The sequence below is a fragment of the Callionymus lyra genome, chromosome 12, assembly GCF_982586985.1.
Source record: "Callionymus lyra chromosome 12, fCalLyr1.hap1.1, whole genome shotgun sequence".
NCBI lineage: Eukaryota > Metazoa > Chordata > Actinopteri > Syngnathiformes > Callionymidae > Callionymus > Callionymus lyra.
Window position 1 is genome coordinate 17,391,388 of NC_141829.1, and position 26,708 is coordinate 17,418,095.

The 26,708-nt window shown below is 43.4% G+C and overlaps 5 protein-coding genes across 7 annotated transcripts in view; 2 read left to right on the top strand and 3 right to left on the bottom strand.

The window, feature by feature from the left end:
• Positions 1–29: 29 nt before the first annotated feature.
• On the bottom strand, positions 30–5,843 carry LOC148068486 (kinesin heavy chain-like). The gene is made up of 25 exons (XM_087804270.1): positions 5,659–5,843; positions 5,194–5,281; positions 5,051–5,124; positions 4,891–4,995; positions 4,695–4,743; positions 3,992–4,047; positions 3,837–3,924; positions 3,548–3,672; positions 3,387–3,491; positions 3,174–3,322; positions 2,966–3,114; positions 2,744–2,907; positions 2,610–2,678; positions 2,342–2,548; positions 2,135–2,281; positions 1,897–2,073; positions 1,699–1,816; positions 1,561–1,637; positions 1,389–1,498; positions 1,079–1,180; positions 963–1,023; positions 837–896; positions 685–777; positions 364–583; positions 30–297 (listed from the first exon to the last, which is right to left on the bottom strand). Exons 1-25 carry the CDS (start codon positions 5,791–5,793, stop codon positions 176–178), a joined length of 2,850 nt encoding a protein of 949 aa, XP_087660396.1. The 5' UTR covers positions 5,794–5,843; the 3' UTR covers positions 30–175.
• A 940-nt stretch (positions 5,844–6,783) lies between these two features.
• On the top strand, positions 6,784–10,469 carry qtman (queuosine-tRNA mannosyltransferase). Of its 2 annotated transcripts, none has more exons than XM_087804812.1 (10): positions 6,784–6,805; positions 8,026–8,267; positions 8,383–8,550; positions 8,610–8,783; positions 8,900–9,025; positions 9,223–9,332; positions 9,395–9,539; positions 9,910–9,980; positions 10,044–10,135; positions 10,197–10,469. In XM_087804812.1, exons 1-10 carry the CDS (start codon positions 6,794–6,796, stop codon positions 10,311–10,313), a joined length of 1,257 nt encoding a protein of 418 aa, XP_087660938.1. In that variant the 5' UTR covers positions 6,784–6,793; the 3' UTR covers positions 10,314–10,469. The 2 variants fall into 2 exon arrangements, with proteins under 2 accessions (XP_087660938.1, XP_087660939.1); XM_087804813.1 differs by having other exon boundaries at positions 6,787–6,805; positions 8,038–8,267.
• A 1,057-nt stretch (positions 10,470–11,526) lies between these two features.
• On the bottom strand, positions 11,527–15,594 carry LOC148068488 (uncharacterized). Of its 2 annotated transcripts, none has more exons than XM_087804818.1 (2): positions 14,391–14,577; positions 11,527–13,545 (listed from the first exon to the last, which is right to left on the bottom strand). In XM_087804818.1, exons 1-2 carry the CDS (start codon positions 14,443–14,445, stop codon positions 12,497–12,499), a joined length of 1,104 nt encoding a protein of 367 aa, XP_087660944.1. In that variant the 5' UTR covers positions 14,446–14,577; the 3' UTR covers positions 11,527–12,496. The 2 variants fall into 2 exon arrangements, with proteins under 2 accessions (XP_087660944.1, XP_087660945.1); XM_087804819.1 differs by lacking the exon at positions 14,391–14,577 and adding an exon at positions 15,139–15,594 and having other exon boundaries at positions 11,532–13,545.
• Positions 14,756–21,522, top strand: LOC148068489 (uncharacterized). The gene is made up of 3 exons (XM_087804809.1): positions 14,756–14,949; positions 17,189–17,434; positions 17,714–21,522. Exons 1-3 carry the CDS (start codon positions 14,880–14,882, stop codon positions 19,009–19,011), a joined length of 1,614 nt encoding a protein of 537 aa, XP_087660935.1. The 5' UTR covers positions 14,756–14,879; the 3' UTR covers positions 19,012–21,522.
• Positions 21,523–25,113: 3,591 nt separating this feature from the next.
• Positions 25,114–26,708, bottom strand: part of LOC148068490 (titin-like) — a 30,949-nt gene continuing 29,354 nt past the window's right edge. The window contains exons 39-40 of the mRNA XM_087804800.1: positions 26,398–26,676; positions 25,114–26,334 (exon numbers count right to left, since the gene is read on the bottom strand). Of these exons, the coding sequence (XP_087660926.1) occupies positions 26,042–26,334; positions 26,398–26,676 (572 nt within the window). The 3' untranslated portion in view covers positions 25,114–26,041. The remainder of the gene's footprint in view (positions 26,335–26,397; positions 26,677–26,708) is intronic.

A 26,708-nucleotide genomic window follows, 5' to 3' on the forward strand; every position in this document is an offset into this window, starting at 1 on the left:
GTCAAATGACTTCACAATGTCATCGCACTTGTAATGCCACAGGAAAATGAATACAACATATCACAAGTACAATCAAAGAGCAATGATCTTATAAACACCCGGACAACAAAGAAGAAAAAGGTCCAGAGAAGGCAGTAGGTCCGCTGAACCTTAATCACATATTTGACCTGGAACACTACGGCCTGTTTGGTCCCGAATGCCGTGTTTGTAGAGTCTGAAGACCTGGTCTGCATCCTCTGACAGTCCTGACGTGCGAGGACAGGGATGGATTCTGATGCCCAGCTCTAATTGGTTTGGCTGTGAGAAGATATAAACATTTTTCAGGTTGGTCTGCAGTAGATATGTGGATATTGCTTCACTGACCTATCTGAGCAGAAGCTCCCCCTCTTCTCGATGACACCTTGGCCTGGAATGCCTCCTTCATCCGGTCCACTTCCAACTGGTAGCGTTGGCGGTCACGTGTGGCGGTCTGCTTGGCCTCCCGCAGACTTGTTTCCAACAAGCGCACTCGCTCTGCGGTGACACGTAAACGCTTTTCCAACTTTGGTAGTTCACAGCGGAGATCTGCGTTGTCCCGCACTAGCTGTAAGCCAGAGGAGTTTGTGTATGTGTTCAGTTTTCACATGTGCTTAATTGTACATTTGTGTGTGTAAATGTATTTGTATACTAGTGTGTGTGTATCACCTGCTTGTGAACCTTCCCCAGTTGTTCCAAATTATTCTCTAAGAAAATGATTCTTTGTCTCTGAGCCATACTTCCTCCTGCATCGCTGCCCTGCTGGTGAAGGAGTGTAATGTTAACTGGTTGATTGACAGACTTAAGAGTGGACAACTTACCTGCTCGATGGTCTGCAGGAAATTGTCCTTCAGTTGGTTCAGGCGCTGTAGCTCCTTCACCTGGTAAATGCATGACGTTCACTCACAGACTGACGGCTCTAAAACAACAGTTGACTGTCCACCCACCACAGTGTCCTCCAGGCTCTGAAGATCTTGATGGACTTCCGCTCTCCTCTGGTTCATTAAGCTACAACACATACATGTTAAGGTACAAACAAACCACGACCTAATCACTCACTCACTTTAGTTCCTGCACGTGTGTCTCTGTGGTCTGATGTTTTATCTTCAGCTCATCAAAGTCCTTTTGCAGGTGTCGGAATTCCAGCTGAAGACCATTGTTGATGCTGAAAAACAGCAAAGAGGAAGTGTGACAACTAGATCAGCAGGTTGCTCGTTTTCTAGGTCTCACGTGTTCTAAAAGTAGCAATGAGCTTGTGGGGGACTAAAAATACTCCCTTCTAAACTCTTATTGGACCCATACAGATGGTTCAGGGCAGCATGAGGTACATGGTCAGTTCTCCCACCTCCCCTAAATGCCAGATGATGTCATACTCTCTAAGCTGCTCATTGGCTCGCTGCCTCTGCTCCATATCGTCTCGCAAGCGGGACAGCTGTTTGTGGTGGACTTCCCTGTGGTTCTCCATCTGTTCCTCAAGGGTGCGCTGCAACACACAATGCAGTCATGACACTGATGCATGTGTGTGCGATTGTGTATGGACATCACCTTTGTTTCTGTGGCATCCTTCAGCTGACTCATGTGCTGCTTCTCCTTGTCCATCACACTGACCTCCAGCATTTCACCTGAAACACACACACTAATGAAGTATGAGCCGACAAGAAGTGTCGTAGTTACTGTGGTAACCTTGGGCGTGCACTTGGGCCAATTGCTCCATCAAAGAGTCTTTGGCTTCCTCCAACTTCCTGTTCTGTTGTGCCAACTTCTGGAGATCTTCTGAGAGAGAGCCATTCTTGACTTGAAGCTACAAATTAATTAATTCAATTTGTTATAATACCAGATAAAGCAACAGGTTGTGACTTTAACAATTCTGCTGTATCAGACCTGCGAGATGGTCATGTTGGAGGAAGTCAAGCTCTGTTGGTCCTCCTCCACCTTCCTCTGACTCTCTGTAAGACTCTTCTGGAGTTGCTGGTTTCGCCCAACCACTGTCTTGGCCTCTGACCTTAGTTTACTGATGAACAGACGGAAAGCGGTGAAGTCCTCCGTCACTTCTGAACCCTGCCGACACAAAAACATGAAATAAGTCTTAAGGGGTATGTCAGTGGGCAGGTGGACATACGCCTTTAAGCTCGCAGGTTCCAAGAATACTGCCGACATCTGCTAGATCTTGACGCAACAGAATCAGAATCTCTGAGGATGTCTTCTTCTGGTGTGTGGTGAGATCCTGCAGGACTGACATCTGACGCTCGAGCTCTTCCAGGCGCTCCTGGAACAAAAACAAATACAGGTTGAGGTGGAGGCTCAAGAAGGGTTAATTTCGGCTTACCGTCTTGCCCGTCATCTCTTCAGTAAGCTGCTGGTTTTGGGCATTCTTGTTGTCCACCTCGTGACTTTTGTGATCGTAGTTGACGGCGAGCTCCTCCAACGCCTGCAGCACCTCCTTCACCTCTTCTCTGGCGGCATCGTTGTCCCGCTGCAGCCGGTTCACCTCGTCCTGCAGACGCCGCTGCTCCTGCTTCTGCGAAGCCGCCAGCTGTAGGGTCAAAGGTCACGTGAGCTGACCAGTCAGGCTACCGCACTAGAACTGGACCTACCTCCTCCTGATCCTGCAGCTGCTGTCTGAGAAACTCCACTGTTTGGCTCTGCTGGTTGATCTCCTCATCCTAAAAGACCAGGATATATGTGAAAGTGGGAGTGTGTATGTTTGGGGTTTGAGTGTGACATCGACCTTGTCGTCCAGCTGGGTGTACAGGGCTGCGATCAGAGTCTCGTACTGTTTCATCTCCTCACTAGTGAGAGGTACAACGGACGCAGCCGAGCTTTCAATCACTTCACAGGTTTCAGTCTTTTTGCCGCCTTTGCTCAGCTGCTCCCCCACTGGCACGGCTTCTCCTACAGGTCAGAGGTCAGTTAGGGAAGTTCTGGGATCATGTGGTCACGGCTCAGTCACCTTTCCTCCAGCGCCTCAGCTCTCCATCCTGCTTCTGCACGGTCAAGCCTAACGCTCGGTTCTTCTCCTTTTCCTTCTCAAACTTCTTCTTCCACTCCTCAGCTGTCAGTTCCAGGTTCACCATCACAGTGTTCTTGATGGTCTTCGCCCTGCACACACAGCAGTGGTCAAAGACACCTTTCTTCAAGGACAGTGACCTTAAGAGCACCTTTGTCCGAACATGAGCGTTGACTTGGTCTCTGCCTCGTTGTAATGTGATGGTGAGCAGCAGATGATGATGGTTGTGCGACAGTTCCCACCCAGTGAGTCCTGAAGGATCCGAGTCATCTTACTGTCCCGGTAGGGCACGTGTGTTTTCTATCAACACAACAACAGAGTGTGAGTCTGTGTGTCTGAGTCATTGTGGTCTCTTGTCTCTCACCTTTCCCTCACTCAAAGCTGCGATCACGTTCCCGAGTGCGGACAGCGACTTGTTGATGTTCTTGGCTTCGTCCAGCACAGCTCCTTCTGCCCCCGACTTGCTTACCTGGTGAGTGACAGCATCAGTGACATCATCGAGGCACACTAGGTGAAGAGTGAGACCTTCTCGCTTCCAGCTAAGTCTACGAGGTAGAGCTTCCCAGACAACTTCAGCTCCGTCTCCACATTTTCCTGCTTGATGTTAATCTGGAAGATGCTGTGACTGCGAGAGCTGTGTTCGTTCATGTCTGCACACACACAAAACACACACAAATACACACTTATGTTAAGACTTGCTCTTGTCTAAAAACACATACGTCAGCTTATTCCTGACAACCGAAGGAGAAGAGGAGGTCAAGGTTCAAGGATGCCAGATGTGACTCAACACAAGGGTTGACTAATCAATACTCACTGGTCACAGCTACATGGCGGTTTGCTTTCCCCTCATCAATGACATCCATCACCTCCTCTGGACTGGAGACGAAGCGCTCGGTGCAGCCCTGAGGACACACAGACTCACTCGTGTCAACAGACTGGACCAGAACCCAATCATGAGCCTAAACTGACCTTCACGAAGGGAACCTTGTTGCGGTCCTCATGGACTGACAGGTTGGTCTTGGACACTGAAAGAAAAGGCAAAAGGAAGGGTTAAAATCGACACTATATTACATCACTTACAACACCTGACGAATTTCTTCTTTTTTTTACTCCAATTACTGTATTGTATGTACTGTATTGTCCCTCTGTATCCTTCTTGTTTTGTGTCTTTGTAAAGCGTCTTTGGGTACCCAGAAAAGCGCTATATAAAACCTATGTATTATTATTATTATTATTATTATTATTATTATTATATTAACGCTGTTAAAGCAATAGAGACGATCTCTATCAGTGAAGATTAAAACAACATTTGTATGTAAGGAAGCACTATGGCATGGATATGAACACTATAATCAGCAATGAATGCATATGGTGAGACGGTGGGTTTATTGATTTGAATTGAGGTGGTTGTAAGTAAGTAAGTCATTTTTATTTATATAGCGCTTTTCCAGACCAGGGTCACAAAGCGCTTAAACAATCAAAAAAATATTCAATAAAGTATATACGTTGTGTTGATTTGTCGAATAAAAAAAGAATAATATTAATTCTATCTAGATTAGTTTTCTTGCACCCGGCTGGCATGTTGCTGTCGTTTGCATAAAGTTGTTTTTATAGAAGGGGGGAGGGGGTAAAGGTCATGAACTTGCTGTTTTCTCTCTTTAAGTCCTCTTACCGTCCAGCAGGTCTCTGATTTTGTCCATGTAGATTTCAAAGTAAGACACCTTTGAAAAAAGCATATTAATTGTCATCTTTACTATCTTCATCATTATCGTCATCATCATCATTATTATCATCATCATAATCATCATCATCACATCATCATCATCATCATTCTCCGTCATCTTCAACATCATCACCAATTTGATCACCTTGATGTGGAACTCTAAGTTCTCGTCCATGGAGTATATGTGGTTAAAGATGTCCGAGGCAATACGAGGAATGATTCCCATCATCCCGGGGTGATGAAGGTCGCCCTGAAAGAACACACCATTAACGACCAACATACAAGAGTCAAGAGAACTCTCTGACCTCCATTGTGTGGGTCTTTCCTGACGACGTCTGGCCGTAAGCAAAGATGGTGCCGTTATATCCGCAGAGAACATCTGGAAGAGTGAGAAATCATTTTGTTATGTGTGTCTGTGTGTGTTTGTGTATGTGTATCTGTGATTCACCTGTAACTATCTGGCGAGCACAGATGTCATACACCTGCAGCTGGTCAGTGTTTGGCTGAAGAACTCGATCAAAGATGAAAGGTTTTCCCTGTTAACATGGTTTACATTAATTTTCTGTCACATGATTGACACCTTCAGCTGGTCGCCATAGTGACTCCATCCAGTCTACTGAACAATAAGCATCACTTAAGGTGGAGGACACACCACAGCAATCTCTCTATATCACAAACAGACACACACTCACAGACACACACACACATGCACGTACGCACACACGAATACACGTATCCTTGGGTGTGTCAGCTTTGTGTAACAAATAATAAAGGAAAAACACTGTTGTTCACTGACAAATGACAAACGACTAATGGACAACAGGTCATTGGAACAATAGTCTATTTCCCCAGCTCTTAGACCACAATGTGACCGGTCTCGATTCTAGCCGGTGATCGGGTCCAGGTCACTCACCGACACCACCACCGTGTCTTCTCCGTTGAACTTCGGGAATATTCTGTCTCCACGGCCGCGCTCCGCGTCGTTCAGCGGCCGAAAGCGACACAGAACCTTCACCCCGCACAGCCCGGACTGCTCAGCATCCGCCATCTCGTTCAGTTTCAGAGGCACTTGAGATCGGTTCCAGTTCACGAGGTGCAGTCGCCGAGGAGGTTGAGAAGGATGCTCATTGACCACGCCCACCTAACCAGGTCCACCAGAACAACAGGAGACCCGCGGAGGACTATGGGAGCTGTAGTCAACCTCACAACTGACCAATGCAGACATTAACACGAGCTTTAAGTTGCCATTTAAATCAGGTCACTGCTCCTGTCAATCAATGTCACTCACTCCAGGATCATCACTCTGTCAATAATGATTATTAAATATAGCAATCAATATAGAAGCCGCAGAATGGCTGCCTTGGTGATTGATTCTGTTTTTTTGTATTGTTTCTTTAGTGTGTTTTCTTATTTCATTATTTTATCCTCGACAAACACCACAAAATATTGCAATGTTGAGTCAACAACACTGGCAAATAAAGTTTCCGGTTCTGATTCTGATCATTCTGCCAATCAACATCACTCTGTCAATGATTATTAGAATAGAAATATATTTGTTGTCTAAGAACAAAGTTAAATGGACAGTGCTATGCAGATTTTGCGTATAATAATACAAAAAAAAAAGAAATTTGGATAAAATAAACTTAAATAAATATACAAACCTAAACAATAATTAAATAAATAAATAATGAAAGAGGAATGGAAATTAATTACGAGCACGCAGCAATGGGGACGTTAACGATTTTCTTTTGGTGTTATGAACACATTATAAAAATTGAATTAAATAAATATACAAACCTAAATAATAATTATATAAATAAATAATGAAAGAGGGAAAAACAAATAATAATTGAAATGAAGAGTGGTCATATAAAAATAAGTAGTGAAATGAAATAAAAATAAACAATACATTAAAATTCGATGATTAAATAACTTGTTTATAATCGAGACAGCTTGACTGTCTGTCTAGCGCTCGCCGCGAATGATCGCGAGACTGAACGAGATTGTGACGATAGCCACTCGTCACAGATGACGTCATTCAAGCACACATGCAAGTTGAGGTGAGTGGTTCCTCGATAAACTAGTCACCGCGTCTTCCTTCTACTCTCTCGGACTTCTACTGGTCAATTTTGCAATCCTGAACATGACACCCGCAGCACAACTTCGCTGGTCGCATGCTAACGGTTAGCTGACGGTCACATGGGGTGAATTCTGGACCTCAGCTCGGTCAGTCTGATCCAAAACATAAACACATGGGTGAAAAAAAGGGAGTCCGTTGATCAGAACTAGAATAAGGGATTAAGCCAGGATGTCTTGTTTATCCTGACGAAATTTATCTAAGATCATATTGTACAAAAGCAGGATTGTTGAAAGAACGATATGTTATGACTAGGGTTACCATGGAGATACATCCTGTAGAGTTAAAGTGCTGATGTCCAGGATTCATTTAATCTACGCACCTTATACATATAAAATCTAACATGATGATGATGATGTTTCTTTATTAAACAAGGATAAAACAAACCAAGTAAAGCAGATCCTTTCAAAACTCAACTCTGTCTCTAAGCCTCCCTGCAATCTTATATGCATACAGTACACAACACAAACCTCTATTTAAATTGAAATGAAAAGGAACACAACTCCCCCCATATATAGTATATTAACTAAAATATTTTAACTCAGCTGACCCCCTTCATCTTCATACTCGGTACTAATACCTAATTTCCCGAAAGAGATCTCCAGAGGGATTTATAAAGTGTATATATCGGGGAAGTTAAAAGGATTGTGCCTGTCCATGTGTGAGCCCTGTTTCTCAAACAGGCAACAATGTAAAGGCCATGTGTTAGTTAGCATCCTTTTACAACACTCAAATGAGGAGTCTGCTTTGTCCAATGTAATTGTCATTACGCATTAGGTACAATAAAAACAAAACTGTTCTATATAATGTTCTTATTTTTCATTTTGACTTCTGGTATTTATTGTTTAATTTGCACACAAATGCAACAATAGTATTTTATGATCTGTTAAAACTACAGTTTTGGCAGAATATTTAATTTGTATTCCTGCTAGTAACACATTCATGAGGTCAGTAATGCCTATCATAATTTTTTTGGTTGTTGGTTTATAATTGTGAGCATTGAGCAACAAGACCCCAACTGTAATAACTGATCATCTCTTTGTCACATGGTCATTTACTTGTATAGTTACTGTTGTCCAGTGTTGTTGAGTGGGAACACATCATTTATTGTGGTTATTGTGGCGGTGAAAACCTAATTGACAGGAGAGTCAACAGATACCACAAGACCACAGGAAAGATGGAGATGTCAACAGGTGTTGTGCTCCAGCCAGCGTCTTGCTGGTGGAGCCATTCCATGGAGGATCTCACAAGCAGCTGATAGACCTCTTGCAGAGCAATGTGCCCCGGTGCGTCTCCTTCACATTACCTGCCAAGAAGTGGCACTGGAGGGCCCGGACAGGAGCGCTGCATTTCAGCCAGACCATTCCCCCGTCGCAGTCCTACAGGTGAGTTCCCTAGTCCAGAGGCTGGCTTTCCTCTATTTCAGACCTGTTTGTTGATCTGACTGGTCTTTCTTGTACCCGGATTGAGTCATGACATGTCATGTGGCCTATTTGGCAGGGTTCTATTCTGCAGCTCTGTTCTTAACCTATGTGAGCTCGTAGCTTTGCGACCAGACCTTGCTCGCCTCAGAAAGATCCTCTACTTCCATGAGAACCAGCTTGTGTACCCAGTCCAGAAGAACCAGGACCGGGACTTTCAGTATGGATACAACCAGATATTGTCATGGTAAGTCCCTTTTCTATCTTCTTGAGATGAAAACCCTCATAACTTCTTGCGCCCCAAAGCCTTGTTGCAGACGTGGTCGTCTTCAACTCCACTTTCAACATGGAATCCTTCCTCTCGTCCATCTCGTCATTCATGAAGAAGATTCCGGATCATCGACCCAAAAACCTGGAACAACAAATTCGACCTAAATCGGTGGTTATGCATTTTCCAATCCAGTTCCCAGACATTAGGAGGTCAGTAGGAGTAACATGAGAGGATTCATGTGTTGTAAAATGAGTTGATTGGTTTAGGAGTTGATGGATATCGTGGAAAGAAATGAGCAGGTGAGATGATGTTGTTTTCCCTCCAGGTTTTTATCTGAACACAAATTCAGGAGACGCACATCTTGCGGTGATGACATCAGTCCGACGGCAGAAGGTTATCCAGATCAACAGTCGGAGGTGAAGCCGCTGCACATCGTCTGGCCACACAGATGGTAAGTGACGAAAAGCTTTAATGCATCATGTAAGCCAGTGGGTGGCGTTGGGATGAGGAATGGACTCATGAACAGGTCCAGGAGAAAGACAGTTTTAAGATGTTGCGACTGATAGCTGAGAAAACAGTCAAAAAAGACATTAACTGACTCCACAAACATCATTTGTTCATTAAAAACATTTGTGTGTGTGTTTACAGGGAGCATGATAAGAATCCAGAACTTTTCTTCTCAACTTTACTGAAACTAAAAGAGAAAAACGTGAAGTTTCACTTGTCGGTCCTCGGAGAGACTTTCACTGATGTTCCAGGTGAAACATGCATGTACAAACTTTCACCGTTCCGTGATCATCAACAATTCTTGCTTCTGCAGAGATCTTCGTGGAGGCCAGGCATCAGCTGGAGTCTCAGATTCTCCACTGGGGCTTTCTTACGTCCAAAGAGGAATTCTGGTCTGTCCTCTGTGCTGCTGATGTGGTCGTATCCACTGCCGATCATGAGTTTTTTGGGGTCGCCATGTGAGTAAGATAAAATTGTATAAGAATTAATAGTCTTTGTTTAGTCATAATTCTATGCAAAAGAACAACAAAATTTGCTTTTAATTAACAATGGTTCTGAAACAAACGAGCATGTAAAATTATGATGTGAAATATAATGAGTACTGCAGTGACTTCATGTGAAAAATGGCGAGGTAAGATTTGTAAATTGCAGAGATTAGTTTTGAATCCTTCACTGCTAGGCCAGATTTTATTTATTAAGAATGTTGCCTCAGAACCTTGAATCCTCTGCCAGAGGGCAGCAGCTTAAACACCCGGTGTCTTAGGTGTGTGGTCTGTCAGTGTCTGGTCACATGATCATCTGATGATGCCCAATTTATCTGCGTTCCAGGCTGGAGGCAGTTCATTGTGGCTGCTTCCCTCTGTGCCCCAAAGCCCTGGTCTACCCTGAGATCTTCCCAGGTAGGGTCCTGGCACTCACTCGGTTGTAACACCTTCTCACTGCTGTCACATGACCTCCTATAGATGAGTACCTGTACTCCACGCCTCAGCAACTCTTTCAAAAGCTCAAGCGATTCTGTCAACGCCCATCGATTGCCCGTGATCACGTCCTCACGGTAAAAAGTTTTGTTCCGCAGGCAGATGTTTGAGAAACTCATGAATCATCATTTTCCACAGGTTGACACCAACACCTTTTCCTGGTCAACTCTGAAGGAGCATTACCAGACGCTGTTAGCACATGATGATCCACCGGATATAAGTAAAAACACACTCCCTTCTGTCGTCACGCTCTGAGGTGACGGCAGTCATGTAGTTCTACTCTGTGCTTTCATTTATCCTTCCCCCTCCAACCTCAGGGACTACCTCTTCACAGGTTTTCCATTATTGCTGGGTCAGAACAGCCCTGTGGTTTCTATTCTGTGATGACGAATAAACCTTTTAGTTCCTGCAGCGACTGGTTTCTCCTCAAATATTCTTGCCAAGTAAATGATTGAGAGCAAACTGAGCAGCAGAAAGGTCTCCCTAGATGTGTGTTCTTATGTGATTCTGCTGTTGTTCTAAGTGAGAGTAACACCTGATGAATCATCATGTGAGGGGGTTCTCTTTCCTGCTGAGACGCAAGAAAGGATTTGACTTGGATGATGAGATTTATAGTGCCGCAGGATGGTGGACTTCTTACCGACAGAGCCCGACTCCCTGCTCTAACTTTCAGGATCTGGTGGATCATTAGAACCAATGTTTGTGTGAGTATCAACAACAAATAAAACCATGAATTTCAGCTAGACATGACCTTGAGGTCAAGATCAACAGTTGGTTTGAGTTGTTTTAATTATTGTACCTGTTGGCATAATTATCTGATGGTGCAGTTTCTGGCCCTTTGTATGGCAGGTTTGGCTCTGTGAAAGGAGGTCAAATGTAAAAAGTGAATATTTTGACACTCCACGGTTAAGAGTTTCAAACTACTTTCCAGGTGTTTTTTTTTTTTTTTTCCATACGACTGAACCCTAGTGAAGTTATCAAGTATGCTACGCTCATCGGTACTGTAGGCTGTCGTGATCCGGTACCTACAGGCTGTCCAGGCCAACTGTATGACATTATGACACATTGTATATGACATTACAGTCTATAGGACGTTGTTTGGATTAAGCATATTCTAAAGTAGCATTTGATGATGCACAAAATATTATCCTTAACAAAATCACATTTTATTTTTTTTAATTCAGTACTTCCATCTAGAGGGCTCTTAGTATAAAAACATTATCATTCTACACATTAAATAACATTGTAAGTTGTAGACTAAATAATAAAGTTAGATTATTACAATTTAACAACTACAGATCTAAACAAACACATCTAGTAGAACACAACTCTGCTATATTATTTATTCATCAAAATAAACAATACAAATGCATAAATACAATGTCGTCGTGAATCACTGTCTTGGCTCACATAGAAATAAACAATTCTTAACGGTTTAAATGTTTTTGTGATCAATTCTTACATGGATTCCTGTATGGACTCCAGAAACACAGAATGTTTCAGGTGTGATCTATGTTCATGTTTTTTCTGTCAGCAAAAATACATATGTATTCATACAACCATATATACAAAATATTTTACACAAATTCCTGTTGCACCTATAAATACAAATTACCTGATGGCAAGTTTAACTACAGTCCATTTTCATGAAATGCTTGTTTTTATCTTCAGTTAAAGTTTTCTTACCGAGCTTAAGGACCACTGTATGATCATTGCGTGGTTTCTGCATTACAGCTCTTTTAATGTTTTACGTCAACGTTGGCAATTATGAGACTCCACGGTGAGGAGTGTCAAACTGCTTTCCAGGTGTTTTTTAGCTTAAAGTGAAGAAGATTAACCATCGGTGTTAGAGTGGGACCATAAATCATTCTAGAACCCTTGTGACTTGTAACGAAGGTAAAGATGGTGTTAGTTAGCAAACTCTTCACAAACATTTATATTGTTTATTTATACATTTATCGACACTGATACATGCAAAGTCGCCTCTCGACACACGCACACACAAACACACACATTCTTAAATTTTTTCCTGTACTTTGGTTCAAACACAGTAGTGTATTGTTTGTGGTGTGCACAGCAGGATATAGCGGGATTTCTATTAAGACAACACATCATCAGTAGGGTAAATATAACCTGTCTCTCAAATCTTTGTGTGGACCTTTCAGGGCCCGGCATGGACAAGACATCACTCCCTGTTGTGGTCACAATAAAAAAGGAGATCACACTGAAGAAGTGGTTCTCATTTCAGTGTGACAGTTGGGTGGACGAGCAGCTTCAGTTAGATTTGTGAGGTCGTCAGAGACTCTGCCTAGGACATCAATAAGTTTCAAATGATCACAGTTTAAAAATCTACACACACTCATCCATGTCAAAAACATTCTGTAGGCGGGAGATCTCCTTTCAGTAGAGTTCTTTAAGTTAAAACCATCAGGAGGCACTCAGGACTTTGGTGGGACCGGTTCCCTTGGCTCGGTGTGCTTCTTTATATGCTTCTTCAGACTCCGTCGCTCTGAGAAACTTCTGGGACACATGGAGCAGCAGAAGGGTTTCTCTCCGGTGTGAATTCTCAGGTGACTCTTCAGAGAACCAGAGTGGGTGAACCACTTCCCGCAAACCGAACACTGGAAGGGTTTTTCACCTGTGTGAGTCAGAATGTGTTTCTTTAGGTTGGCTCGTTCTGTGAAGAAGCGCCCGCAAACAGAGCAGCAAAAGGGTTTCTCCCCGGTGTGAGTTCTCATGTGGATTTTTAGGGAGCCTTTTACTGTGAAGCGTTTTTCACACAGGGAGCAACTAAATGGTTTCTCTCCTGTATGGGTCTTCACATGGGTCTCCATATGTACTTTCTGAGCAAAACACTTCCCACATTCTGAGCAGCTGAACGGTTTCTCCCCTCCATGTGTCCTCATGTGGGTCTTCAGGTCTCCTTTCTCAGAGAAACACTTCCCACACTCCGGACAGCTGAAGGGTTTCTCACCGGTGTGGGTTTTCATGTGGGTCCTCAGTCTCACCTGATTGGTGAAGGTTTTGGAACAGACAGAGCAGCTGAAGAGATTTTCCCCAGTGTGAAGGTTCACATGCTCCTTCAGGGACTTTCTGTACGAGAAGGTTTTCCCACAGAACGGACATGAGAAGTGATGCTCACCCCGGCAGGCTTTCTTGTGTTTGGTCAGTCCGGACCGGGAGTTGCAGACCTTCCCACAGTCGGAGCAAGTGGTGGACTTGTCCTCCGTATTCCTCTCAGAAGTATTCCTGTTCTTGTCGGTTTCCCTCCAGTCGTTGCTGTCGTCTGTATCCGAGTCAGGCGAGAGTGACCTCTGCTGGTCGGACATTCCTGCATCTGTCTCCGTCTTGACTGGCTGAGTGGAGCTACTTGTTTGAGTCTCCCCTATGTCCCCGTCACGCTCGCTCTTCACCACGACAATGTTGAGAGGGAACTCTGACACCTCTGCTTCTTCCTCCTCCTCTTTGACATGCAGACGATGCTCACCTGCAGGAAACGCAACACTCTGGTTAGGGAAGACGTTACCAGATGTTTGTGGACCCTCAGCACATCAGTAGGACAAACACAGACCACATTCACCTGTACAAGTCACGTAAAAACAAAATTGTGAACATCAGTAAAAATCCAAACATTCAGTTTATAAAGCTGAATATTTCTCTGATGACTATAAAGGCACACATAGCCGAAGCGTTGGGCTCACTAAGAGGGGGTGAGACTAAGAATGTACAGTACATTGTAGTGTTTGAGTTGGACCACAATAGGTTCTGAATTCATATTTTAAAAAAAAATTTAAGCTGAAATTTATAAATTATAAAAGTAAAAACTCCATTGAAAAATCTTTACCATGGATACCAGAATTTAAAGTATTATCAGGAACACGGCACTGTATAAAGTTGACAAGTGAGGTGTTTTTTTGAGGCACGTTGTAATGAAATATGAAGAATACAAAACCAAATCAATGAAGGAAATGAAGGGGTCTTAAAATGATTTCAAAAGCAAATCAACGACTCGTTGGCACAGATTTCTGCACGTGCTTCAGAACAGGTGACCCTGTATACAATAGCAGTGACAGAGTTAACCTGCCGACCCTCTCCTGCTGTATTGAAGCCCCTCGGCCACACACGTCTGCTGCAACAACACAGAAGGATCTCTGCAGTTTTGACAGACACTAGGAACACTTCAGTCAGAAGCTAATGCAGTTTTAAATACATTGACCTGGACGAATCTTTCGCTTCTTCATTCACAAGTTCTGGAACCGATCTTATTCTGGCTCGGTTCTTGTCGGGTCACAGCTACAAAAAAAAAAATCACTATCGCGTCTTTCTGTTTACCTGACGACCGTGTGTCGCAGTGCCGCGTCCAGACAGATCTTCCTCGCATCTTCATTCATGGAGTCACAGGGACGAGCGGATGAAGCCCGGTTGGAACAAAAGAGTCGAACGGTCCTGCATTAATTCTACATCCGGGTCCATTTCACAATAACACAGCAGCACCGCCGAGTTACCCCATGAGTCAAAGTCCAGATGTTAAGCGAATGTTTGTTTACTATACATAGCTTGGTTGAGAATATAAATTACATCCGAGTTCAGAAACACTGACCAAAAACTGATCTAGAACCACAAGCAGCAGATGACGCTCAAGGACGACATCGTGGTTCAGGCGGTGTTTTGACAACTGTTATGTCTCTCACTTTTAGTGACAACACGAATGTAGCGTGTATTTTCCCCTCATTTGTTTTGAAGTCATCCCGGAAGCAGACCCGGTGACGTTGTCTGCCCAGCTCGCCCCCCCCTTCGTTCTTTGTGACTCCGGGAGTGAAAATGAGTGAAAGACTCGACCGGACTCGGAAACCAGGACGGGCGAGTCCAGGCGACGGTGACAAGACAACAGGTACTGACACCGACACCGACACACACGCACTCTCTCGCTAACACACGCAGTGACTGGTCGAGTCCACGCATAAGTCAAGAAACAGGAGCTGTGCTTCACAATAGCTACTTAAGATGGACGCGCTTGTCGCCTCGACAAAATGGATGACGGCGAAATAAATAAACCCCCCCGAGAGTTCGCCACACTCACACGGAAGTGACTATCGTCTCGTAATGAAGAAACGTGACTAGCGTCCAGAGAAACACAACGACGTGTTTCGGGATTTAGTTTTTCTCATCGCTGCATTTTGTAACTTCCGTTCTTCTTCTTTTTTGTTCTATGGTGGTTGGCAAACAACGTAAAGGCGCATTACCGCCACCTACTGGTACGACGTGTGGACTGACATTTCCTCCTTTTTTCTTTTTTTTTTACAAATGGTAACATTAATAAACTATGGAACTCTTACACACAAATAACGATTTTAAGATAACAAAGTACCAAATCATAGCATTTCTCACTGTTATTTCTAATTAATATAGTCAGAATTCAGTGGTCATATTTTAAATAGAAATGTATCTTCATAATCCTTAAAGTGATAGTTCAGCCAGATTTCACTATTATTCACATTAAGCAATGAACATAATGCACTATCATGTCGACGAAGATTATTTTCGGAGTAATCCGTTCCTTTTGTAAATAATGGGCACAAATGCAAATCAATTTTAACTAGTGAATAGTGCTCAAAAGAGTTGTCCAAAAACACACACTTGAAAACATCAATGCACCTCCACGCTGCACGTCTTTAATGTTCCTCTTGTTGTCACACCTCCCTAAGCAGAATTGTCTTCTGTCTTCACTACTGTCTATTGAAAGTTATTGCAATATCTTCCCAGTGTATTTCCTGTCTGTGTAGCTTATTATTGTTTAAACTTCTGCTACAAACAAGCTTAAAATAAAGACTTGTTTGAGTTTTTCTGGAACAATTCTTGTATTGGGAAGGCTTGGAGGTCCCCCGGAAAGAGCTGGACTGTAGCTGGGGCGAGGAAAGTCTGGGCTTCCTTGCTGAAGATGCTGCCCCTATGATCCAAACCAGGAAAAGTGTCAGAAAATGAGACGATATAAGGGACAAGATTGATTACTTTTTGAAAATAAGTTTGTGGAGTGGTTAGTTAATAATACAGTACAATAAACATCTCGACAAAGAGTGGATTTTACGTTTGCCGGATAAAATCAGAATCAGAAATCTTTATTACCATTATAAGTGGAGAGGGTCAACTAATGATGAATTTTCTTCGGTCAATTGTGCAACATCCAACATTAAGCTAGGAACATAATACACTAACTTTTACAATTACAATTTGGCTTTTTACAAAGTGCAGCTGTGGAAGTGGGGACGATTAAATATGTTGGCAAATATGAGTCTTATTGCAGAAGGTAAGAAGGAATTGTTGTGGTGGGAGGTTCTGGTCCTGATGGAACGCAGTCTCCTGTCTAATGGCAGAGAAGTAAAGAGTCTGTGAGCAGCGTGAGAAGGGATGGAAGTTTACAGCCAATCACCCTCTCAGCTGCGTGCACAATGCGCTGCAGGCTGGCTTTGTCCCTGGTGGTGGCGCTGGCGTACCACAGAGATGGATGAGGTGATGATGGACTAGCATCTAATTTGGTTTCTTCAGCTGCTGCGGGAAGAACATCCTCTGCTTTCAAAAACTTTTTTCTAAAAATCATAGATAGATAGATAGAGATAAAGCTTAGGGCTCACAGTAATCGATAGACAAGCACAGGTAAGCAACACACTACCATAATCCAGCAGGTGTTTCCATGAAGAACAAAACTGAAAATATATACAAATGTCAACAGTAAATTTTATATCAACACTATGTGGAAGCAGACTCCATTCATATTGTTCGGTTTCAATGGAAAAAGGTTTATAATTCATACCAGCTGACAAATAATAACATAAAAAATACCCTTTCTTTTCAAGATCTATAGTGAAAGCTGTTGGTAACACACACATGTGGAGTATGTTTATGGGAACACAAATATTTTAGTTCATTTTGATTTTAACACATTTAACAGTTGTATCCAAGAGTAGTGTTTTTTGTTTTTTTTACATTTGAGACGTTGTTTTTCAAACACACTTTCACTTATAATATTTCGTTGGTTTAATTTGACATTATCTACACAACTACCTCACCAACCCCTAACCCAGCTGAAAATGATGGTTCAGAACCGGGCCACAACTGTCTCTATGTCTCTGCAGAGTCTCAGTGGCGTCACCGGAGTCTAGACAAGGAAGACCCAGAACGTCGGATAATCAAAGAGGAAGAGGAGGAGACTGATGTTAGCAAGTTCTGTTTCACTGTCGTCACTGTGAAGGGTGATGACGTTGATAATGAGGAAGAGTTGGAGGATGAAGAATTTGATGATGATGATGATGAAGAGGATGAAAACCTCGATGATGACTATGAAGGGGAGGCTCAGTCCCGTCTGCTTCATCCCAAAGAAGGTAAGAACCCAAGAACGCCAGAACAAAGATAGTCCTGAGGGATGTTGTGTATAGAGCTCTTGATTTTGGCACTGATTGACGGCTATTGAGGGCTATCTCAAGCTTAACATCTGGCTTAAAGTGTGTAATTGTCAATAGTTTCTGCTCACAAGAGCAGTGGGGCCACACCTAGCAGGACAACAGCAGCAGATCATGTTGGAGCTGTAGTTCCTCTCCTGTTTAACATTTGCACTGGCCACTCCAAGATCTTTCTTAGCTATGCTGTTTGCATGTCTGCAGGTGTCCAGCAGAGAAGAGATGACTCACAAGAACCTCACAGCATCAAGGAGGAGGAGCAGGAGACAGATGTCACCACTTCATTCGACATTGTTCGTGTGAAGGCGGAGCAGGACGGTGGCGAAGCCCCATCGTTGCGGAGCAGAGAGGAGCCACCAACCAACAGTGCCACTCGCTTGAAGACAGAAGCTGCTGAGCGACTGAAACCTGCAAGGCACCCTAAACCTCCTCCTAACAAAGATGCAGGCATCACCTCCGGGCGACATAAACCAGACTCTGACACGGACAACAGCGAAGACTGGAGGGATGCTCAGAAGACTCTGACCCATCCTAACTCGGGGAAAAGGCAGAAGAAGGAAGAGTCTGCAGACAAATCCAAAACCTGCCCCGACTGCGGCAGGTGTTTCAAGCACAAGGCCGGACTGACTCTGCACCGAAAAACATGCACAGGGGAGAAGAACTTCACCTGCTCGGTCTGTGGGAAGGTTTACTCCCACAAGAAGTCCCTAAAGGAACACATGAACTTTCACACTGGAGACAAACTGTTTGAGTGTCAGTTTTGTGACAAAAAGTTCACCAACCAGGCCCGATTGAGAAGCCATGTCAGGACACACACGGGAGAGAAACCATTCAGCTGCTCGGAGTGTGACCAAGCCTTCAGTCAGCCAGAGTACCTGAAGAATCATATGACGGAGCATACTGGGGAGAATCCCATCAGCTGTGCCTTTTGTGGGAAGAACTTCTTTCAGATGGCCCGTCTAGAGATCCACATCAGGACACACTTGGGGGAGAAGCCCTTCACCTGCTCTGTGTGTGGAAACAGCTTCACAGAGAAAGGTAGTCTTAAGACCCACATGAGGACGCACACAGGAGAGAAACCATTTAGCTGCTCAGAGTGTGGACGATGTTTCACTACTAGGAGTCACCTGAAAAATCACAAGATCACACACACGGGAGAGAAACCATACGACTGCTCGGTGTGCTCCAAATCTTTCACCCGTACCGCCGACCTGAAGATCCACATGAGGATCCACACGGGAGACAACCTCTTCTGCTGCTCTGTCTGTGGAAAGTGTTTTGCTATTAAAAGACTGTTAGAGGGCCACATGAGGACGCACACTGGAGAAAAACCATACAGCTGTTCTGTATGTGAAAAGAAATTCACAGCTAGAGGAACTGTGAATATACATATGCGAACTCACACTGGAGAGAAACCATACAGCTGCACAGTTTGCCAACAGAGTTTTACTCTCAAAGGGTCACTGAAGAGACATATGAAGCAGCACATTGCAAAGCTGTAGCATATCAACTCCCTCCTCTGCCTGAAGAGAATTGTATGAGAGATGAGCTACGACCAAAGAGTTTTTAGAAGCAGCTTAAGCTGGTTTTGATCTTCTGTCATGTCTAAAAGAAAATCTCTGCACAAGGTGTTTGAGATTTCTAACTGACAAAAGCGCTTGACAAGGTCAAAGTTTGGGATTGAAGAAAACCATCTGTATTTTGTCATTCACTCAAGATTGGGTGATAAGAGGTGATGAAGAATGTTCTTCTGAACATGATGGTCTCTTTAGCTCCTTTAAGCTGTTCTGTACACTAGTATCCTCAGAGGATCATTCTGGAGGGGTTCTGCTAAGTCTGGTTCTGGCTATGGTCTGTCTGGGTCCACAGATGAACACAATTGGAAACATTTTTGGCATGAAATCAGAAGTTGGAGTAACACTCATGTGTCATCAGGTCAATCCATTGAGTTGCTGAATTAAAACATGCAACTGTGGTAATGGGATGTGTCATTATTGTTTGTCCATTGTTTCAGCATGTTTAACAGGAATGTATAACCAACACTTGAACATGTAGATGTTATTTGTGGAGAGGTTCTTCTCTCACCGCTGCTAAGTTAAGTGAAGAGCTCGAAAGTCTAATGAGACTTGAATCGTTTTTGTTGCTGTTATGTTGAAATTTCGTTGTTTATGAAACTCAAGTATCACCGTCATAGTTACCTTGTTTGTTGAAGTTTCCTCATTCTCTTCATTAGGTAAATCTATACTGATCTTAAAAAAAAACGAGACTTCCAGGATTGATGACAAGCGGTGACAAAACCACAGTGTTTTATCAATCACATCAGGGTGGGTGTGGTTATGGTAAATAGAATTTCATCTGCAAAAAAGTGTTTTTAGCTGGCGTTAACATACATTTTTTAATTAAAAAAGAGGTCCTCATAAATCATACTTTTCATCCCTCTTAAAAGGGAAGTATTTAAGCAAATAAGAATCTACTCACAGAGGTAATTTGTATTTGCATCTTTCCAGAAACTTTGCGAAAGGATTTTGTAGGATTTGTAGTTTCATCCAGAAAGTAGTACTCACCTTTCAAAACCAACCCGCCACCTCAAGCCAGGTAATCTTTTTAATACCCCTCTCACAAACTGGATGAAATGCTAAGAGTTAAAAACTCTATCACATTATTATAGTCTCATTAACCAAATAAAAGGATCTCTTACCTGGGTATGGTTTTAACTGAGGAGATGTATATTCTGAGATGGGTACATAAATCATCGATTTGTGCCAAGTATTGTCTTATCCTATGCAAAATATTACACTGTTCCCACTTCTCTAAAGATGCATTTTATTATGGTCTATATCTGAGCTCTGAAAGATGTCACCGGTCGCCTGACAATTTAATTCAAATGTTGAATTTGGAAAAAATATGCACTCTCTCAAGAGCTCATCAAACACGTTTGAGAGAGTATGGAGCCCTTTACTTTCTGGATATAAGAAACTTTGCAAACATACCATATTACATTATTAAAAAATACAAATGGAATTGAATTAATTTTAAGGTCTGAGTTTTATCTTCTTCACTTTTATGTAAAAAAAATAAAATAAATCATGTTGTACTGCCGACTCTGATTTAATAGCATCTATGTCTGTTTGATCTTATTACACTTTGTTTGTTTTTTTTGTATGATTCTGTTTAAATTTTTTTTTTTTTTTTTTGTTCGCTGTTAGTGTGGGTTGTGGAAGTGTGGACTAGTGTGGGTGTGGGTGAATAAGTGAGATGTAACTGCATCACAGGTTTTTATTAGGAGTGTGGACAGCTTGACCAAGTAGCGCCATTGTCCGGCGCTACTTGTGTTTCTCCTTCCCTTACGTTCAGCATTTAAATGCAAGAACCGTGGTGGGTTTCACTACTAGGCTTTCCCTCCCCTTCCCTCCAGCAGTAGCTGTGTACTGACAAGCTGACCCACTCCTAAAATAGTGTGCCAGGTACCATTGTAAAAAGGGGAGGCTCATAAAGAGAGACCTCGATCTCTGTTGAACCAATTCTCCCTTTTAGATGAAAGAGACTTGTTTTAGGATTCAGGGTGATGGAAAACAATTAACCAGTGTCATTGTCTTGTCTATATTTGTGACTGACAAAAGTTAAATGTTCAGTTAACCTGAAGAAAACTTGTCAGGATGTTCCAAAGCTGGTCTGTTCACTAGTCCATCTGAGCTCAAGACAAACAAGAGGATGAGGTTTTTACCTGGACTCTCCAACAAGTTCATAGACTGACTCAGGAATGCATTCTGTGCCTGTAAGGACATAAGCACCTGCTGTTTCCATCTAAGCTGATCCTCTTGACTCTAAACTTCCAGGTCCAAGCTCTGCTAGAGTGTTTGGATCTGCTGTTCTATGGATTCCAGGCAGAGAACCATCTGCTGGTAAGAGTCGGTGATCTCGTCAAGCTCCTCACTAAGTGTTGTGTTTCGGTCCATCTGGGTCTGAAGTTTTCGTGACAGTTCAGAGAAAATAAAGCTTTCAGTCTAAGCTTCTGCTGGAGTTTCTCTTTTTGTCGCGAGAAGAAAGGTTCCTTCTGAGAGGCGACCTGCAATGCCCGTTCCGACTCCAACATGGTTCTGGACAAACTCTGGAACCAGGTCATCTAACAAGAGAGACATTGAGCTGCGTATGGGGAGTCTCCTTGAGATTCTGGATCTCAGAGTGAAGGTCACAGAGGCCCTCTTCGTCAATTGCAGATTCATCTACCATGTAGGTTCTGACACGACTGGATGCTCCAAAACTTATATATGGAGTTAAATGAGCATCAAGCACATACTTTGGCTGATAACATCATAACTGCTCTCTGTTGCTTTAGAACCATCTTCAGTCTCTAATGGTCACAGTTGTTCTCCATCAGGAGGTACATGTATGATCTCTTTTCACCTTTGAGGACTTGGTGACATCATTGTGTCCTTGATCAAAGTCCATTTAAAGAAAGAAGAAACCTGCCACAGTGTTGTCCACATCAGCTCAGAAGTAGAAGAGAATGGACCGCCTCCTTAAAAGCAAATCGAGCGGCAAGGCGGAGTCGCCGAGCAGCAAGGCAGAGGCGTCGAGCAGCAAGGCAGAGGCGTCGAGCAGCAAGGCAGAGGCGTCGAGCAGCAAAGCTGAATTGCCAAGCAAATCTGGTGGCAAGGCAGAGTTGCCAAGCAAATCGAGCAGCAAGACTGAGTCATCGAGCAAATCAGGTGGCAAGGCAGAGTCATCGAGCAAGTCGAGCAGCAAGATAGAGTCATCGAGTGCCAAGCCAGAGTCGTCAAGCAAATTGAGTGGGAAGGTAGAGTTGTCAAGTAAGTTAAGCAGCAAGACAGAGTCATCTAGCAAATCAAGTGGAAAGCCAGAATCATCGAGTAAAGCTAGCGTCAAGATGGATTCATTAGTTGACTCAAGTGGCAAGATTAAATCGTCAGACAAGTCGAGCAGCAGGGCAGAGTCATCAAGCAAGCTAAGCAGCAAGACAGACTCGTCAAACAAGTCGAGTGGTAAGATAAAGTCGTCAGACAAGTCAAGCAGTAAGGTAGATTCATCAGGCAAGACGGAGCTGACAACCAAGTGGGGTGGCAAGACGGAGTTGTCTACCAAGGGGAGCAGCAAGACGGAGTCCTCGGACAGGTTGAGCAGTAAGACGGAATTGCCAGACAAGCCAATTGGGAAGTTGAAGTCGTCTGACAAGTCAGTCAGCAAGGCAGACTCATCTGAAAAGTCAAACGGCAAGCTAGAGTTATCAGACAAATATAGTGACAAGCTAGGTCAGTCAGACAAGCCAAGCAGCAAGACAGAGTCTTTGGTCAAGTCCAGTGGCAAGACAGAGTTGTTGGACAGCGGCAAGACAGAGTCATTCAATTATTTAAGCAACAAGATTAAGTCATCAGAAACAGCGAGTGGCGAAGTGGAGTCATTGGACAAGTTTATAAGCAAGACAGATCCTTTGGACGAGTCGAGGGTCAAGACAGACTCAAAGGACAATTCAAGCAACAAGACGGAGTCATTGGTCAAGTCCAGTGGCAAGACACAGTCATTAAATTATTCAAGTGATCAGATCAATTCGTCAGAAATTGTGAGCGGTGAGGTGGAGTCATTGGAAAAGTGTTTAAGCAAGACGGATCTCTTGGACCATTCAAGCAAAAAGACAGAGTCAACTTACAAATCAAGCAGCAAAACTGAGTCGTTGCTCATGTCTAGTGGTAAGAATGATTCTTCAGCTAAGTCAAGCTGCAACACAGAGTTATTGGAAAAATCTACTGACAAACCAGTTCTGTCAGGAGAGTTGAGCAGTAAGATGGAGTTGTTGGACGAGTCTGGTGGTAAGACACAGTTTCTTGAAAAGGGGACTGGCGAGGTGGATTCAACGGACAATTTGATAAGCAAGACGGATACCTTGGTCAGTTTGAGGAACAATACAGTTTCAATCGACAAATCAAGCAGCAAGATAGAGTCATTGGAAAATATAAGTGGCAAGATGGAGTCGCCAAACAAGTCAAATGGCACCTTGGAGCCATTGGACAAATTGAGTAGCAAGATGGATACATTGTTTAGATTTAGCGACAAGACTGAGATGGAAGATGTATTGGAAAACAAGAGTGAGTTGTCACAGAAGTCAAGCAGCAAATCAGAGTCATTAACCGAGTTGGGCGGAAAGGTGAAGCAATCGGGCATGTCAAGTGGCAAATTAAAGTCGTTGGACAAGTCGGGTGGCGAGACAAGGTTGCTGGAGGACTGCAGTGACACAGTGAATTCATCAAACAAGTTCAACAGCCAAATCGAATTTTTAGGCGAGTCGAGTAACAAATTGAGGTTGTTGGATAAGATGGACAGAAAAACAGAGTCTTTAGATGAGTCATATGACAAGACAGAGTCATTTGTCAAGTCAACCAGCAAGGTGGAGTCAGACAAGTCTAGCGGTGAGGTGAAGTATGTCGATTGCTCACAGAGAGAGATTGAAATGCTGAAAGACACAATCGAGTCCCAGCAGGTACTCGCAGCCAAGCTGATGAGCTACATGGAGTTTCTGTGCTTAAGAATCGCACAGGACATGACAGAAATGGACCAAGCACACCAGACAGTAAATAGCCTGTGGTGTGAGATCAATGAGCTGATCAGCCAGCACTCAGGTCAAGTCACATCCAACAGTGAGCAGCTGGAACAGTTGACTGCTCAAAGGGAGAACAACTCTGATCTCACCAAAGAGCAAGAGAACAGGTCACACTTACACCAGGAACTTACCCAGAAGTGCAAAGCAGCAGAGAAGAGGTCTCAAGTCCTCAGAGAGAAGCTGGAGTCGGAAACCTCAAATCATCAAGACAAGCTAAAGGAAATCAATATCCTGATAATGTCACTCAGTAGTGATAACAAAGCCCTTCATCAGAAAATGGAGACCCTTCAGAATCAGGATACCTTAAAGGTGCTTACTAGTGACAAGACAGCATCAGACCAACTGATCAGAGAACTGACCAGAGAAAACTGGGATGCCTTTGAATTAAATTGGTGAAATAGTTTGCTGGTTGGTCAGAGAATCAAAATCTGAATCCAATACCAAGATTGTGACTAGCCGTGTAATGGAGAATGCCAATAAAGGCTTTTATTATTTCTGTAACATCTGTTAGTTCTATGAGACTGAATGATTGGAAGAAGTGAGGACCCTTGATAAGTGTGCTAGTGACCTGCAATATGGCCGACAGGTGTCTGGATGTTAACATTTTGAACTGTGTTTCTGTACCCAAAATTTCTGTAAAGTTCAGAGAAGGACTAGATTACAACCTAAAGATTTGCTGGGCTTAATTGTCTGTAGGATTTTTTTTCAGTAAACATTAGCTCTGGGGAATTGAACCTCGGAAGCACTATTGAAAACTCTGAAGGGGCCAGCAAAATACAGACTCCTTACCGTCATTTAGGAAGTGTGCTACGCAGGATATAAACAAAACGTCTTTGTACCAACAATTATAGTTATTAAGTTCCTTGAAAACTTGGGAATGTTTGTGTTCCAGTAGCTTAACTTGTATGTCCATACAATAAAAGTTGCATGTAAACTCTTGTTAGTTTGTGGGTGCTAGAGGAAATGTAGGTGAGAAAGAATGCTCCATGTGAACTGCTGATAATCACACTTTATTAAACCAGTTAAGTTGAAAAACCCAAGGAGACTGCGGGAAAAAAAAGGTAAAAAGCCATCTTGAATCGCGGCAGCAAGCAGACGTCAGTGAGCATCACCACTCAAGGCCGTCTGCACCTACAGGATTAACAGGTGCTACTACACACTAACACACATACACACAGCAGACCTCCGAGGGAAAGCTCTGCTGCTGCGAATGAGCGCGGTGACCCTCGTCAGAGGCGATGGTCGCAGGACGGGGCCTGGCGGTCGTTTGTCAGCAGCAGAGCACCAAACACAAAGACGGGAGATCAGGCGGTGCAGGCCGCTCGCACCGTGACCCGGACATTGAAGTTTGACATGTTCCGTCAGAGCCGAGTTCTAGTTGTCCTGCTTATATGAGGGTATATACAAACAGCACTCAAGATCTCCAACTCATGTCGCAATGCAAGCGCAGAGCGTTTGTCTGTTTCGAGGAAACATCGGCAGGGAGCCTCTCTACCTGCCGAGGCAATCTTAGACTTCAACTTAGCGTTGAGGCACAAAGTTTAGTTTCTGGGTTGGACAGGGTAGTCGTCCTAGTAGAACTTTCTCCTGTCCAACCACATTTAGTTTCACTGTTTCAGTTCATATCATCGTCATAAATACAATTCTTACATCTCTCATAACCGGTAAACTCGGCTATATACATTATGTACATGTCACAGAAAAATGTTTTAAACTCCTGAGTCACAGTTTTCCAATACGACACAATTCAAAACAACTTCATACGTAAGTCTAGTCTGGCATACCTTAAAGTCGTGTTTGGTACAAAAATAGTTTATATTTACAAGTCACATAGATCTTTATCATGTATATTATTCTGATCAGTTAATAAATAAAAGGTATAAGGAGAGTGGTGGGGGGGGGGGGGGGTTGGCAAGGTCTCATACAGATCGAATGCTGATGTTTACAGTGGCGGTGTCAGATCCAAGCTCATTGGACAGTTTGAGGGTGTAAGCACCAGCATCTTCCTCCTTCACCCCTGTGATTATAAGTGTGGTCAAGTCCTCTGTAGTATCAATGTGGAATCGTCCCCCAGACGTCACTTCAATTGCTCTGCCACTGCGTGACCACTGAATTTGTTTGGCATCTCCAGAGAACGCGCAAGCTACAGTCAAGACTTTGCCTGGCTGGATGCTGATGTCTTCGGGTAGAGCTTCTATTTTGGGAGCAGAACCTGCAGTAGGAAGAAGCAAACAGTCAGGCAATGGTTCTGATACACTCGAGAGCTAAATCATACCGATGGATCTGAAGGAAGTCATCTCTGATAGGCTGCCTGTGCTCATTGCATATGCCTCAGAAGTCATGGATGACATGCTGGACATAGACATGGTCTCAAACTTCATCTCAGCTGCCATGCTGCCGAAGGAGCTGGACTCCATCATTGCTGACATCGACTGCTGGGCGGAGGAAGAAGAGAAAGAGGAGGACGACTCATGCACTATGCAACTTTCTTTCTTAATCATCGTGGAGGAGGCAACTGCAGCGGACGACTCCGAGTGACTGACTTTCATGGAGCCTGTCAAGAGAAGAAATATAAGGTATATAAGG

What these genes read in the sequence shown, in the direction of transcription:
- qtman (XM_087804812.1), top strand. An exon ending in CCCCCGTCGCAGTCCTACAG is followed by an intron (nt 8,268 to 8,382) that starts GTGAGTTCCCTA and finishes CCTATTTGGCAG; the next exon opens with GGTTCTATTCTGCAGCTCTG. An exon ending in CCCGTGATCACGTCCTCACG is followed by an intron (nt 10,136 to 10,196) that starts GTAAAAAGTTTT and finishes CATTTTCCACAG; the next exon opens with GTTGACACCAACACCTTTTC.
- LOC148068486 (XM_087804270.1), bottom strand. Translation starts at nt 5,793, where the DNA reads ATGGCGGATGCTGAGCAGTCCGGGCTGTGCGGGGTGAAGGTTCTGTGT. An exon ending in CCAACATGACCATCTCGCAG is followed by an intron (nt 1,817 to 1,896) that starts GTCTGATACAGC and finishes ATTAATTTGTAG; the next exon opens with CTTCAAGTCAAGAATGGCTC. An exon ending in AGGATGCCACAGAAACAAAG is followed by an intron (nt 1,499 to 1,560) that starts GTGATGTCCATA and finishes TGTGTGTTGCAG; the next exon opens with CGCACCCTTGAGGAACAGAT.
- LOC148068489 (XM_087804809.1), top strand. Translation starts at nt 14,880, where the DNA reads ATGAGTGAAAGACTCGACCGGACTCGGAAACCAGGACGGGCGAGTCCA. An exon ending in CGACGGTGACAAGACAACAG is followed by an intron (nt 14,950 to 17,188) that starts GTACTGACACCG and finishes ATGTCTCTGCAG; the next exon opens with AGTCTCAGTGGCGTCACCGG. An exon ending in TCTGCTTCATCCCAAAGAAG is followed by an intron (nt 17,435 to 17,713) that starts GTAAGAACCCAA and finishes GCATGTCTGCAG; the next exon opens with GTGTCCAGCAGAGAAGAGAT.
- LOC148068488 (XM_087804818.1), bottom strand. Translation starts at nt 14,445, where the DNA reads ATGAAGATGCGAGGAAGATCTGTCTGGACGCGGCACTGCGACACACGG. An exon ending in CTGCGACACACGGTCGTCAG is followed by an intron (nt 13,546 to 14,390) that starts GTAAACAGAAAG and finishes CGTTTCCTGCAG; the next exon opens with GTGAGCATCGTCTGCATGTC.